The sequence below is a fragment of the Ascaphus truei genome, chromosome 14 (genome assembly GCF_040206685.1).
Source record: "Ascaphus truei isolate aAscTru1 chromosome 14, aAscTru1.hap1, whole genome shotgun sequence".
Lineage (NCBI taxonomy): Eukaryota > Metazoa > Chordata > Amphibia > Anura > Ascaphidae > Ascaphus > Ascaphus truei.
The window spans coordinates 52782166-52796082 of NC_134496.1; the positions used below are offsets into that span (position 1 = coordinate 52782166).

Here is a 13917-nt window from a genome sequence, read left to right on the forward strand (position 1 = left end):
GTCTAAGACAGGGGCGCCGGGTCACACAGGGCTTCACTATTTTATTTAAACCTTCTCTCCTCCCCCTCCCCCCCCATATACATATAACCAGTGTCTCACCTCTTTCATGGTTTTCTCAATCACATTATACATCAGAGGACTGGCCGAAACGCTGAAGGAACCTGCACCTGTAGCAAGTGAACAACAAGCAAACGGCTTAGTTACCGACGTTCTAAACTATAAAGCAGTGTACAATGTGCATGCTGTTTTCTACCTGCAGAGTCCGACATTGGTTTACTTGCTTTGCCTTTCTGGCAGTTAAGGTGTTAAGAAATTTTCAAGTCAACCAGGTTCATATGGAAGCCTCACATGCAAATCATCATCAGTAGGATGTAGGATACAGTGTATCCCTTCTGTGTTTAAAGTCCCAAGGCCCATTGCTCAGCTCAGAGCTACAGGCAGATACTTTTAGGGCAGAAACGCAGGTTCAGTATTGTAAATAAAACACACGAGGCTCCAAGTCTGTTGTAGAATTTGAAGACGGAGCTATTTTTTTAATAACGTAATTGGCGTTTGGCCATTAGGAACCTGTCATTTGTGCTCTTGGGATGTACACTAATGAGTAGGAATGACTGTTTGGGAAGAAGATTAACTTTATTACATCTACAACAGAGTGCGGTGTGTGTGTGGTGTGTGTGTGTGGTGTGTGTGTGGTGTGTGTGTGGTGTGTGGTGTGTGTGTGTGGTGTGTGTGTGTGGTGTGTGGTGTGTGTGTGTGGTGTGTGTGTGTGGTGTGGTGTGTGTGTGTGGTGTGGTGTGTGTGTGTGGTGTGTGTGGTGTGGTGTGTGTGTGTGGTGTGTGTGGTGTGTGTGGTGTGTGTGGTGTGTGTGGTGTGTGTGGTGTGTGTGGTGTGTGTGGTGTGTGTGGTGTGTGTGGTGTGTGTGGTGTGTGTGGTGTGTGTGGTGTGTGTGGTGTGTGTGGTGTGTGTGGTGTCAGACCCAATAGGTTAGCACTGCCACTTACTGAAGGGGTTATTATCTATACATCTATTCTCACTGAGTTCAGGCACAGACCTACAGTACATATACACACACAGATATATACACAAAGCCTAGCCAGTACCTTGGACAGCAGAATCAAGATTGACATATGAAAATGCCTTGAGATGCAAAGTGGTCAGGTACCCCTGGAATAGAAGAGGGACACAATGAGAGGTTTAACAGAGCACTTACAAACAAGGACAGGCATCTGTAACGGTTCACCTTGCCGGTCTTACCACAGCTTGCAAACACTTTCAGCTTTCTAACAGCGTTAGCACCAGCTCTGAAAAGCGTTTGTTTTACCTACTTTAAAAAGCATTTGTTTGAGGCTCTCGCCATGTCAGATGTGGCAGCTTTATAGATGGCCACAAAACAGACTGAGGAGATAAAATGTTTGTGCTTTAACTTAGCAGTCATTTCTTAAAATCGGATGTATGCCTTTTAGTACTTTAAACTTATCACCAGCGAAGTAAGGCATTTAAACCCCTCTGACAGTCAAGTTTTTAACAAGAGGCAAATCTCTTAAAAAGAGCTGTAAGTAGTGGGGTAAAATTATACTGGCACTGAAGTATATTAATGCACAAGGCAGCCAGACAGGTTTTACATTGCTAGGGGAAGATTCGCCTAGATGTTCCCTGTGTAATGTGTACGAGACAATATTTACCTACACATTAGCATTGTTACATTCTCAGAAGACAGTAACGGAGTAATGTGAGGATACTGCAATCATTAACCAGCAAGGGATGGGCTAATGTTTTAATGCAGAAGACAATTAATTTTACTACACAATTACCTGACTAACTAAAAATCTGCTAACCCCCCCAAAGACGACCACCCAGCGCCTACATAACCCCCAAACACGACCACCCAGCGCCTACATAACCCCCAAACACGACCACCCAGCGCCTACATAACCCACAAACACGACCACCCAGCGCCTACATAACCCACAAACACGACCACCCAGCGCCTACATAACCCACAAATACGACCACCCAGCGGCTACATAACCCACAAACACGACCACCCAGCGCCTACATACTAACCCCCAAACACGACCACCCAGCGGCTACATACTAACCCCCAAATACGACCACCCAGCGGCTACATACTAACCCACAGACACGACCACCCAGCGGCTACATACTAACCCCCAAACACGACAACCCAGCGGCTACATACTAACCCCCAAATACGACCACCCAGCGGCTACATACTAACCCCCACAGACACGACCACCCAGCGGCTACACACTAACCCCCAAACACGACCACCCAGCGGCTACATACTAACCCCCAAACACGACCACCCAGCGGCTACACACTAACCCACAGACAGAAGACCACCCAGCGCCGACATACTAACCCCCAAACACGACCACCCAGCGCCGACATACTAACCCACAGACACGACCACCCAGCGCCTACATACTAACCCACAAACACGACCACCCAGCGCCTACATACTAACCCACAGACACGACCACCCAGCGCCTACATACTAACCCACAGACAGGACCACCCAGCGCCTACATACTAACCCACAAACACGACCACCCAGCGGCTACATACTAACCCACAAACACGACCACCCAGCGGCTACACACTAACCCACAGACACGACCACCCAGCGCCTACATACTAACCCACAGACACGACCACCCAGCGCCTACATACTAACCCCCAAACACGACCACCCAGCGCCTACATACTAACCCCCAAACACGACCACCCAGCACCTACATACTAACCCCCAAACACGACCACCCAGCGCCTACATACTAACCTACAGACAGAAGACCACCCAGCGGCTACATACTAACCCCCAAACACGACCACCCAGCGCCTACATACTAACCCACAAACACGACCACCCAGCGCCTACATACTAACCCCCAAACACGACCACCCAGCGCCTACATACTAACCCCCAAACACGACCACCCAGCGCCTACATACTAACCCCCAAACACGACCACCCAGCGCCTACATACTAACCCCCAAACACGACCACCCAGCGCCTACACACTAACCCCCAAACACGACCACCCAGCGCCTACATACTAACCCCCAAACACGACCACCCAGCGCCTACATACTAACCCACAAACACGACCACCCAGCGCCTACATACTAACCCCAAAACACGACCACCCAGCGCCTACATACTAACCCCCAAACACGACCACCCAGCGCCTACATACTAACCCCCAAACACGACCACCCAGCGCCTACATACTAACCCCCAAACACGACCACCCAGCGCCTACATACTAACCCACAAACACGACCACCCAGCGGCTACATACTAACCCCCAAACACGACCACCCAGCGCCTACACACTAACCCACAAACACGACCACCCACCGCCTACACACTAACCCACAAACACGACCACCCAGCGCCTACATACTAACCCCCAAACACGACCACCCAGCACCTACATACTAACCCCCAAACACGACCACCCAGCACCTACATACTAACCCCCAAACACGACCACCCAGCGCCTACATACTAACCCCCAAACACGACCACCCAGCGCCTACATACTAACCCCCAAACACGACTACCCAGCGGCTACATACTAACCCACAAACACGACCACCCAGCGGCTACATACTAACCCACAAACACGACCACCCAGCGCCTACATACTAACCCCCAAACACGACCACCCAGCGCCTACATACTAACCCACAAACACGACCACCCAGCGCCTACATACTAACCCCCAAACACGACAACCCAGCGCCTACATACTAACCCCCAAACACGACCACCCAGCGGCTACATACTAACCCACAGACACGACCACCCACCGCCTACATACTAATCCCCAAACACGACCACCCAGCGGCTACATACTAACCCACAGACACGACCACCCACCGCCTACATACTAACCCCCAAACACGACCACCCAGCGGCTACATACTAACCCACAGACACGACCACCGAGCGGCTACATACTAACCCACAGACACGACCACCCACCGCCTACATACTAACCCCCAAACACGACCACCCAGCGCCTACATACTAACCCACAGACACGACCACCCAGCGGCTACATACTAACCCCCAAACACGACCACCCAGCGCCTACATACTAACCCACAGACACGACCACCCAGCGCCTACATACTAACCCACAAACACGACCACCCAGCGGCTACATACTAACCCAGAGACACGACCACCCAGCGGCTACATACTAACCCACAAACACGACCACCCAGCGGCTACATACTAACCCCCAAACACGACCACCCAGCGGCTACATACTAACCCACAAACACGACCACCCAGCGGCTACATACTAACCCACAGACACGACCACCCAGCGCCTACATACTAACCCACAAACACGACCACCCAGCGGCTACATACTAACCCACAAACACGACCACCCAGCGGCTACATACTAACCCACAAACACGACCACCCACCGCCTACATACTAACCCACAGACACGACCACCCAGCGGCTACATACTAACCCCAACAAACACGACCACCCAGCGGCTACATACTAACCCACAAACACGACCACCCAGCGGCTACATACTAACCCACAGACACGACCACCCAGCGCCTACATACTAACCCACAAACACGACCACCCAGCGGCTACATACTAACCCACAAACACGACCACCCAGCGGCTACATACTAACCCACAAACACGACCACCCACCGCCTACATACTAACCCACAGACACGACCACCCAGCGGCTACATACTAACCCCAACAAACACGACCACCCAGCGGCTACATACTAACCCACAAACACAACCACCCAGCGGCTACATACTAACCCACAAACACGACCACCCACCGCCTACATACTAACCCACAGACACGACCACCCAGCGGCTACATACTAACCCACAAACACGACCACCCAGCGCCGACATACTAACCCCCAAACACAACCACCCAGCGGCTACACACTAACCCCCAAACACGACCACCCAGCGGCTACATACTAACCCCCAAACACAACCACCCAGCGGCTACATACTAACCCACAAACACGACCACCCAGCGGCTACACACTAACCCCCAAACACGACCACCCAGCGCCAACATACTAACCCCCAAACACGACCACCCAGCGCCTACACACTAACCCCCAAACACGACCACCCAGCGCCTACATACTAACCCACAGACACGACCACCCAGCGGCTACATACTAACCCACAGACACGACCACCCAGCGCCTACATACTAACCCACAAACACGACCACCCAGCGCCTACATACTAACCCCCAGACACGACCACCCAGCGGCTACATACTAACCCACAGACACGACCACCCAGCGCCTACACACTAACCCCCAAACACGACCACCCAGCGGCTACATACTAACCCACAGACACGACCACCCAGCGCCTACATACTAACCCACAAACACGACCACCCAGCGGCTACATACTAACCCACAAACATGACCACCCAGCGCCTACACACTAACCCCCAAACACGACCACCCAGCGCCTACACACTAACCCCCAAACACGACCACCCAGCGCCTACATACTAACCCCCAAACACTACCACCCAGCGCCTACATACTAACCCCCAAACACGACCACCCAGCGGCTACACACTAACCCACAAACACGACCACCCAGCGGCTACATACTAAACCACAAACACGACCACCCAGCGGCTACATACTAACCCCCAAACACGACCACCCAGCGGCTACACACTAACCCCCAAACACGACCACCCAGCGGCTACATACTAACCCCCAAACACGACCACCCAGCGCCTACACACTAACCCCCAAACACGACCACCCAGCGCCTACATACTAACCCACAGACACGACCACCCAGCGCCTACATACTAACCCACAAACACGACCACCCAGCGGCTACATACTAACCCCCAAACACGACCACCCAGCGGCTACATACTAACCCACAGACACGACCACCCAGCGCCTACATACTAACCCCCAAACACGACCACCCAGCGGCTACATACTAACCCACAAACACGACCACCCAGTGCCTACATACTAACCCCCAAACACGACCACCCAGCGCCTACATACTAACCCCCAGACACGACCACCCAGCGGCTACATACTAACCCCCAGACACGACCACCCAGCGGCTACATACTAACCCACAGACACGACCACCCAGCGCCTACATACTAACCCCCAAACACGACCACCCAGCGCCTACATACTAACCCCCAGACACGACCACCCAGCACCTACATACTAACCCCCAAACACGACCACCCAGCGGCTACATACTAACCCACAGACACGACCACCCAGCGGCTACATACTAACCCACAGACACAACCACCCAGCGCCTACACACTAACCCCCAAACACGACCACCCAGCGGCTACACACTAACCCACAGACACAACCACCCAGCGCCTACACACTAACCCCCAAACACGACCACCCAGCGGCTACATACTAATCCCCAAACACGACCACCCAGCGGCTACATACTAACCCCCAAACACAACCACCCAGCGCCTACACACTAACCCCCAAACACGACCACCCAGCGCCTACATACTAACCCACAGACACGACCACCCAGCGCCTACATACTAACCCACAAACACGACCACCCAGCGGCTACATACTAACCCCCAAACACGACCACCCAGCGGCTACATACTAACCCACAGACACGACCACCCAGCGCCTACATACTAACCCCCAAACACGACCACCCAGCGGCTACATACTAACCCACAAACACGACCACCCAGTGCCTACATACTAACCCCCAAACACGACCACCCAGCGCCTACATACTAACCCCCAGACACGACCACCCAGCGGCTACATACTAACCCCCAGACACGACCACCCAGCGGCTACATACTAACCCACAGACACGACCACCCAGCGCCTACATACTAACCCCCAAACACGACCACCCAGCGCCTACATACTAACCCCCAGACACGACCACCCAGCACCTACATACTAACCCCCAAACACGACCACCCAGCGGCTACATACTAACCCACAGACACGACCACCCAGCGGCTACATACTAACCCACAGACACGACCACCCAGCGCCTACATACTAACCCACAAACACGACCACCCAGCGGCTACATACTAACCCACAAACACGACCACCCAGCGGCTACATACTAACCCCCAAACACGACCACCCAGCGCCTACATACTAACCCCCAAACACGACCACCCAGCGCCTACATACTAACCCACAAACACGACCACCCAGTGCCTACATACTAACCCACAGACACGACCACCCAGCGGCTACATACTAACCCCCAAACACGACCACCCAGCGGCTACATACTAACCCACAAACACGACCACCCAGCGCCTACATACTAACCCACAAACACGACCACCCAGCGCCTACATACTAACCCCCAAACACGACCACCCAGCGCCTACATACTAACCCACAAACACAACCACCCAGCGCCTACATACTAACCCCCAAACACGACCACCCAGCGCCTACATACTAACCCCCAAACACGACCACCCAGCGGCTACATACTAACCCACAAACACGACCACCCAGCGGCTACATACTAACCCCCAAACACGACCACCCAGCGCCTACATACTAACCCCCAAACACGACCACCTAGCAGCTACACACTAACCCCCAAACACGACCACCCAGCGCCTACATACTAACCCACAAACACCCAGCGCCTACATACTAACCCCCAAACACGACCACCCAGCGGCTACATACTAACCCACAGACACGACCACCCAGCGCCTACACACTAACCCCCAAACACGACCACCCAGCGGCTACATACTAACCCCCAAACACGACCACCCAGCGCCTACATACTAACCCCCAAACACGACCACCCACCGCCTACATACTAACCCACAGACACGACCCCCCAGCGGCTACATACTAACCCACAGACACGACCACCCAGCGCCTACATACTAACCCCCAAACACGACCACCCACCGCCTACATACTAACCCCCAAACACGACCACCCACCGCCTACATACTAACCCCCAAACACGACCACCCAGCGCCTACATACTAACCCCCAAACACGACCACCCAGCGCCTACATACTAACCCACAGACACGACCCCCCAGCGGCTACACACTAACCCCCAAACACGACCACCCAGCGCCTACATACTAACACCCAAACACGACCACCCAGCGCCTACATACTAACACCCACACACGACCACCCAGCGCCTACATACTAACACCCAAACACGACCACCCAGCGCCTACATACTAACACCCACACACGACCACCCACCGCCTACATACTAACACCCAAACACGACCACCCAGCGCCTACATACTAACCCACAGACACGACCACCCAGCGCCTACATACTAACCCCCAAACACGACCACCCAGCGCCTACATACTAACCCACAAACACGACCACCCAGCGCCTACATACTAACCCACAAACACGACCACCCAGCGCCTACATACTAACCCACAAACACGACCACCCAGCGGCTACATACTAACCCCCAAACACGACCACCCAGCGCCTACATACTAACCCACAAACACGACCACCCAGCGGCTACATACTAACCCACAAACACGACCACCCAGCGGCTACATACTAACCCCCAAACACGACCACCCACCGCCTACATACTAACCCCCAAACACGACCACCCAGCGCCTACATACTAACCCACAAACACGACCACCCAGCGCCTACATACTAACCCACAAACACGACCACCCAGCGGCTACATACTAACCCACAAACACGACCACCCAGCGGCTACATACTAACCCACAGACACGACCACCCAGCGGCTACATACTAACCCACAGACACGACCACCCAGCGGCTACATACTAACCCACAAACACGACCACCCAGCGGCTACATACTAACCCACAGACACGACCACCCAGCGGTTACATACTAACCCCCAAACACGACCACCCAGCGCCTACATACTAACCCCCAAACACGACCACCCAGCGGCTACATACTAACCCCCAAACACGACCACCCAGCGCCTACATACTAACCCACAGACAGGACCACCCAGCGCCTACATACTAACCCACAAACACGACCACCCACCGCCTACATACTAACCCACAAACACGACCACCCAGCGCCTACATACTAACCCCCAAACACGACCACCCAGCACCTACATACTAACCCCAACAAACACGACCACCCAGCACCTACATACTAACCCACAAACACGACCACCCAGCACCTACATACTAACCCCAACAAACACGACCACCCAGCACCTACATACTAACCCACAAACACGACCACCCAGCGCCTACATACTAACCCCCAAACACGACCACCCAGCGCCTACATACTAACCCCCAAACACGACCACCCAGCGCCTACATACTAACCCCCAAACACGACCACCCAGCGCCTACATACTAACCCCCAAACACGACCACCCAGCGCCTACATACTAACCCCCAAACACGACCACCCAGCGCCTACACACTAACCCCCAAACACGACCACCCAGCGGCTACACACTAACCCCCAAACACGACCACCCAGCGCCTACATACTAACCCACAAACACAACCACCCAGCAGCTACATACTAACCCCCAAACACGACCACCCAGCACCTACATACTAACCCACAGATACGACCACCCAGCGCCTACATACTAACCCACAAACACGACCACCCAGCACCTACATACTAACCCCAACAAACACGACCACCCAGCACCTACATACTAACCCACAAACACGACCACCCAGCGCCTACATACTAACCCCCAAACACGACCACCCAGCGGCTACATACTAACCCCCAAACACGACCACCCAGCGCCTACATACTAACCCACAAACACAACCACCCAGCGCCTACACACTAACCCCCAAACACGACCACCCAGCGCCTACACACTGACCCCCAAACACGACCACCCTGCGCCTACATACTAACCCCCAAACACGACCACCCAGCGGCTACATACTAACCCCCACAAACACGACCACCCAGCGGCTACATACTAACCCCCAAACACGACCACCCAGCGGCTACATACTAACCCCCAAACACGACCACCCAGCACCTACATACTAACCCACAAACACAACCACCCAGCGCCTACACACTAACCCCCAAACACGACCACCCAGCGGCTACACACTAACCCCCAAACACGACCACCCAGCGCCTACATACTAACCCACAAACACGACCACCCAGCGGCTACATACTAACCCACAGACACGACCACCCAGCGGCTACATACTAACCCCCAAACACGACCACCCAGCGGGTACATACTAACCCCCAAACACGACCACCCAGCGGCTACATACTAACCCACAAACACGACCACCCAGCGGCTACATACTAACCCACAAACACGACCACCCAGCGGCTACATACTAACCCACAGACAAGACCACCCAGCGGCTACATACTAACCCCCAAACACGACCACCCAGCGGCTACATACTAACCCCCAAACACGACCACCCACCGCCTACATACTAACCCCCAAACACGACCACCCAGCGCCTACATACTAACCCACAAACACGACCACCCAGCGCCTACATACTAACCCACAAACACGACCACCCAGCGGCTACATACTAACCCACAAACACGACCACCCAGCGGCTACATACTAACCCACAGACACGACCACCCAGCGGCTACATACTAACCCACAAACACGACCACCCAGCGGCTACATAACCCACAAACACGACCACCCAGCGGCAACATACTAACCCACAAACACGACCACCCAGCGGCTACATACTAACCCACAGACAGGACCACCCAGCGGCTACATAACTCACAAACACGACCACCCAGCGGCTACATACTAACCCACAAACACGACCACCCAGCGGCTACATACTAACCCACAGACACGACCACCCAGCGGTTACATACTAACCCCCAAACACGACCACCCAGCGCCTACATACTAACCCCCAAACACGACCACCCAGCGGCTACATACTAACCCCCAAACACGACCACCCAGCGCCTACATACTAACCCACAGACAGGACCACCCAGCGCCTACATACTAACCCACAAACACGACCACCCACCGCCTACATACTAACCCACAAACACGACCACCCAGCGCCTACATACTAACCCCCACAAACACGACCACCCAGCGCCTACATACTAACCCCCAAACACGACCACCCAGCGCCTACATACTAACCCCCAAACACGACCACCCAGCGCCTACACACTAACCCACAAACACGACCACCCAGCGCCTACATACTAACCCCCAAACACGACCACCCAGCACCTACATACTAACCCCAACAAACACGACCACCCAGCACCTACATACTAACCCACAAACACGACCACCCAGCACCTACATACTAACCCCAACAAACACGACCACCCAGCACCTACATACTAACCCACAAACACGACCACCCAGCGCCTACATACTAACCCCCAAACACGACCACCCAGCACCTACATACTAACCCCCAAACATGACCACCCAGCGCCTACATACTAACCCCCAAACACGACCACCCAGCGCCTACATACTAACCCCCAAACACGACCACCCAGCGCCTACATACTAACCCCCAAACACGACCACCCAGCGCCTACATACTAACCCCCAAACACGACCACCCAGCGCCTACACACTAACCCCCAAACACGACCACCCAGCGGCTACACACTAACCCCCAAACACGACCACCCAGCGCCTACATACTAACCCACAAACACAACCACCCAGCAGCTACATACTAACCCCCAAACACGACCACCCAGCACCTACATACTAACCCACAGATACGACCACCCAGCGCCTACATACTAACCCACAAACACGACCACCCAGCACCTACATACTAACCCCAACAAACACGACCACCCAGCACCTACATACTAACCCACAAACACGACCACCCAGCGCCTACATACTAACCCCCAAACACGACCACCCAGCGGCTACATACTAACCCCCAAACACGACCACCCAGCGCCTACATACTAACCCACAAACACAACCACCCAGCGCCTACACACTAACCCCCAAACACGACCACCCAGCGCCTACACACTGACCCCCAAACACGACCACCCTGCGCCTACATACTAACCCCTAAACACGACCACCCAGCGGCTACATACTAACCCCCACAAACACGACCACCCAGCGGCTACATACTAACCCCCAAACACGACCACCCAGCGGCTACATACTAACCCCCAAACACGACCACCCAGCGCCTACATACTAACCCACAAACACAACCACCCAGCGCCTACACACTAACCCCCAAACACGACCACCCAGCGGCTACACACTAACCCCCAAACACGACCACCCAGCGCCTACATACTAACCCACAAACACGACCACCCAGCGGCTACATACTAACCCACAGACACGACCACCCAGCGGCTACATACTAACCCACAAACACGACCACCCAGCGGCTACATACTAACCCACAAACACGACCACCCAGCGGCTACATACTAACCCACAGACACGACCACCCAGCGGCTACACACTAACCCCCAAACACGACCACCCAGCGGCTACATACTAACCCACAGACACGACCACCCAGCGGCTACATACTAACCCACAGACACGACCACCCAGCGGCTACACACTAACCCCCAAACACGACCACCCAGCGCCTACATACTAACCCACAGACACGACCACCCAGCGGCTACACACTAACCCCCAAACACGACCACCCAGCGCCTACATACTAACCCACAGACACGACCACCCAGCGGCTACATACTAACCCCCAAACACGACCACCCAGCGGCTACATACTAACCCCCAAACACGACCACCCAGCGGCTACACACTAACCCCCAAACACGACCACCCAGCACCTACACACTAAACCCACAGACACGACCACCCAGCGGCTACACACTAACCCCCAAACACGACCACCCAGCGCCGACATACTAACCCCCAAACACAACCACCCAGCGGCTACACACTAACCCACAAACACGACCACCCAGCGGCTACATACTAACCCCCAAACACAACCACCCAGCGCCTACATACTAACCCCCAAACACGACCACCCAGCGGCTACATACTAACCCCCAAACACGACCACCTAGCAGCTACATACTAACCCACAAACACGACCACCCAGCGGCTACATACTAACCCACAAACACGACCACCCAGCGGCTACATACTAACCCACAAACACGACCACCCAGCGGCTACATACTAACCCACAGACAGAAGACCACCCAGCGGCTACATACTAACCTACAGACGCCATTATCTCCTAGCATACAGTCCCACTGCATCCAGGGATTCTGTACTAACCCACAGAAGGAAGGTTAGAGAAAAGGGCTAACTGAGAAAGCCAGGGTGGGGACAGCATGTGCAAGAATGAGAGTGATGTAGAGTAACGCTTATTTAGAAGTACACACGTGCTTTGGGAGAGATTGTGTGTCTACACCGGGGTGTTGGTCCCTCATCACACAAGGGTAAAGCTGCACTATTTATCCCAATTGTGTTCTCTGCTTAAATAAAACAGAATCTACTTTGAGAAATGTCCGTGGCAGACTCTCTCCTTCAGCATTGACCATCTAAGTACATACATTTCCTTCTAAGCAGCATACAAACAAGAAGCTTTTAGCCTGCACTTCCGACAATGATTTATAGGACTATAAATAACGCCAAATGGTCTCTGTACTGTAAAATACCCGTGTTTTAGTTTTTTTTTTTTTTGGATATCAATTTTAAAAAACAAAGAACAAATGCCCTCTTCCAGTCAGTGTTTCACTCCTGCACTTCTGGTATTCATTTCTCTGCTGATTGACTCTTCCCCTTGGGGATCAGTGGCTTAGATCAGGGGAGCG

The 13917-nt window shown here is 53.9% G+C and overlaps 1 protein-coding gene across 2 annotated transcripts in view; it reads right to left on the reverse strand.

Moving 5' to 3' along the window:
• Positions 1-13917, reverse strand: part of TFRC (transferrin receptor) — a 44117-nt gene that overhangs the window by 12502 nt on the left and 17698 nt on the right. For both annotated transcript variants that reach the window (XM_075571005.1, XM_075571006.1), the window contains exons 13-14: positions 1101-1164; positions 100-167 (exon numbers count right to left, since the gene is read on the reverse strand). In XM_075571005.1, the coding sequence (XP_075427120.1) occupies positions 100-167; positions 1101-1164 (132 nt within the window). The remainder of the gene's footprint in view (positions 1-99; positions 168-1100; positions 1165-13917) is intronic.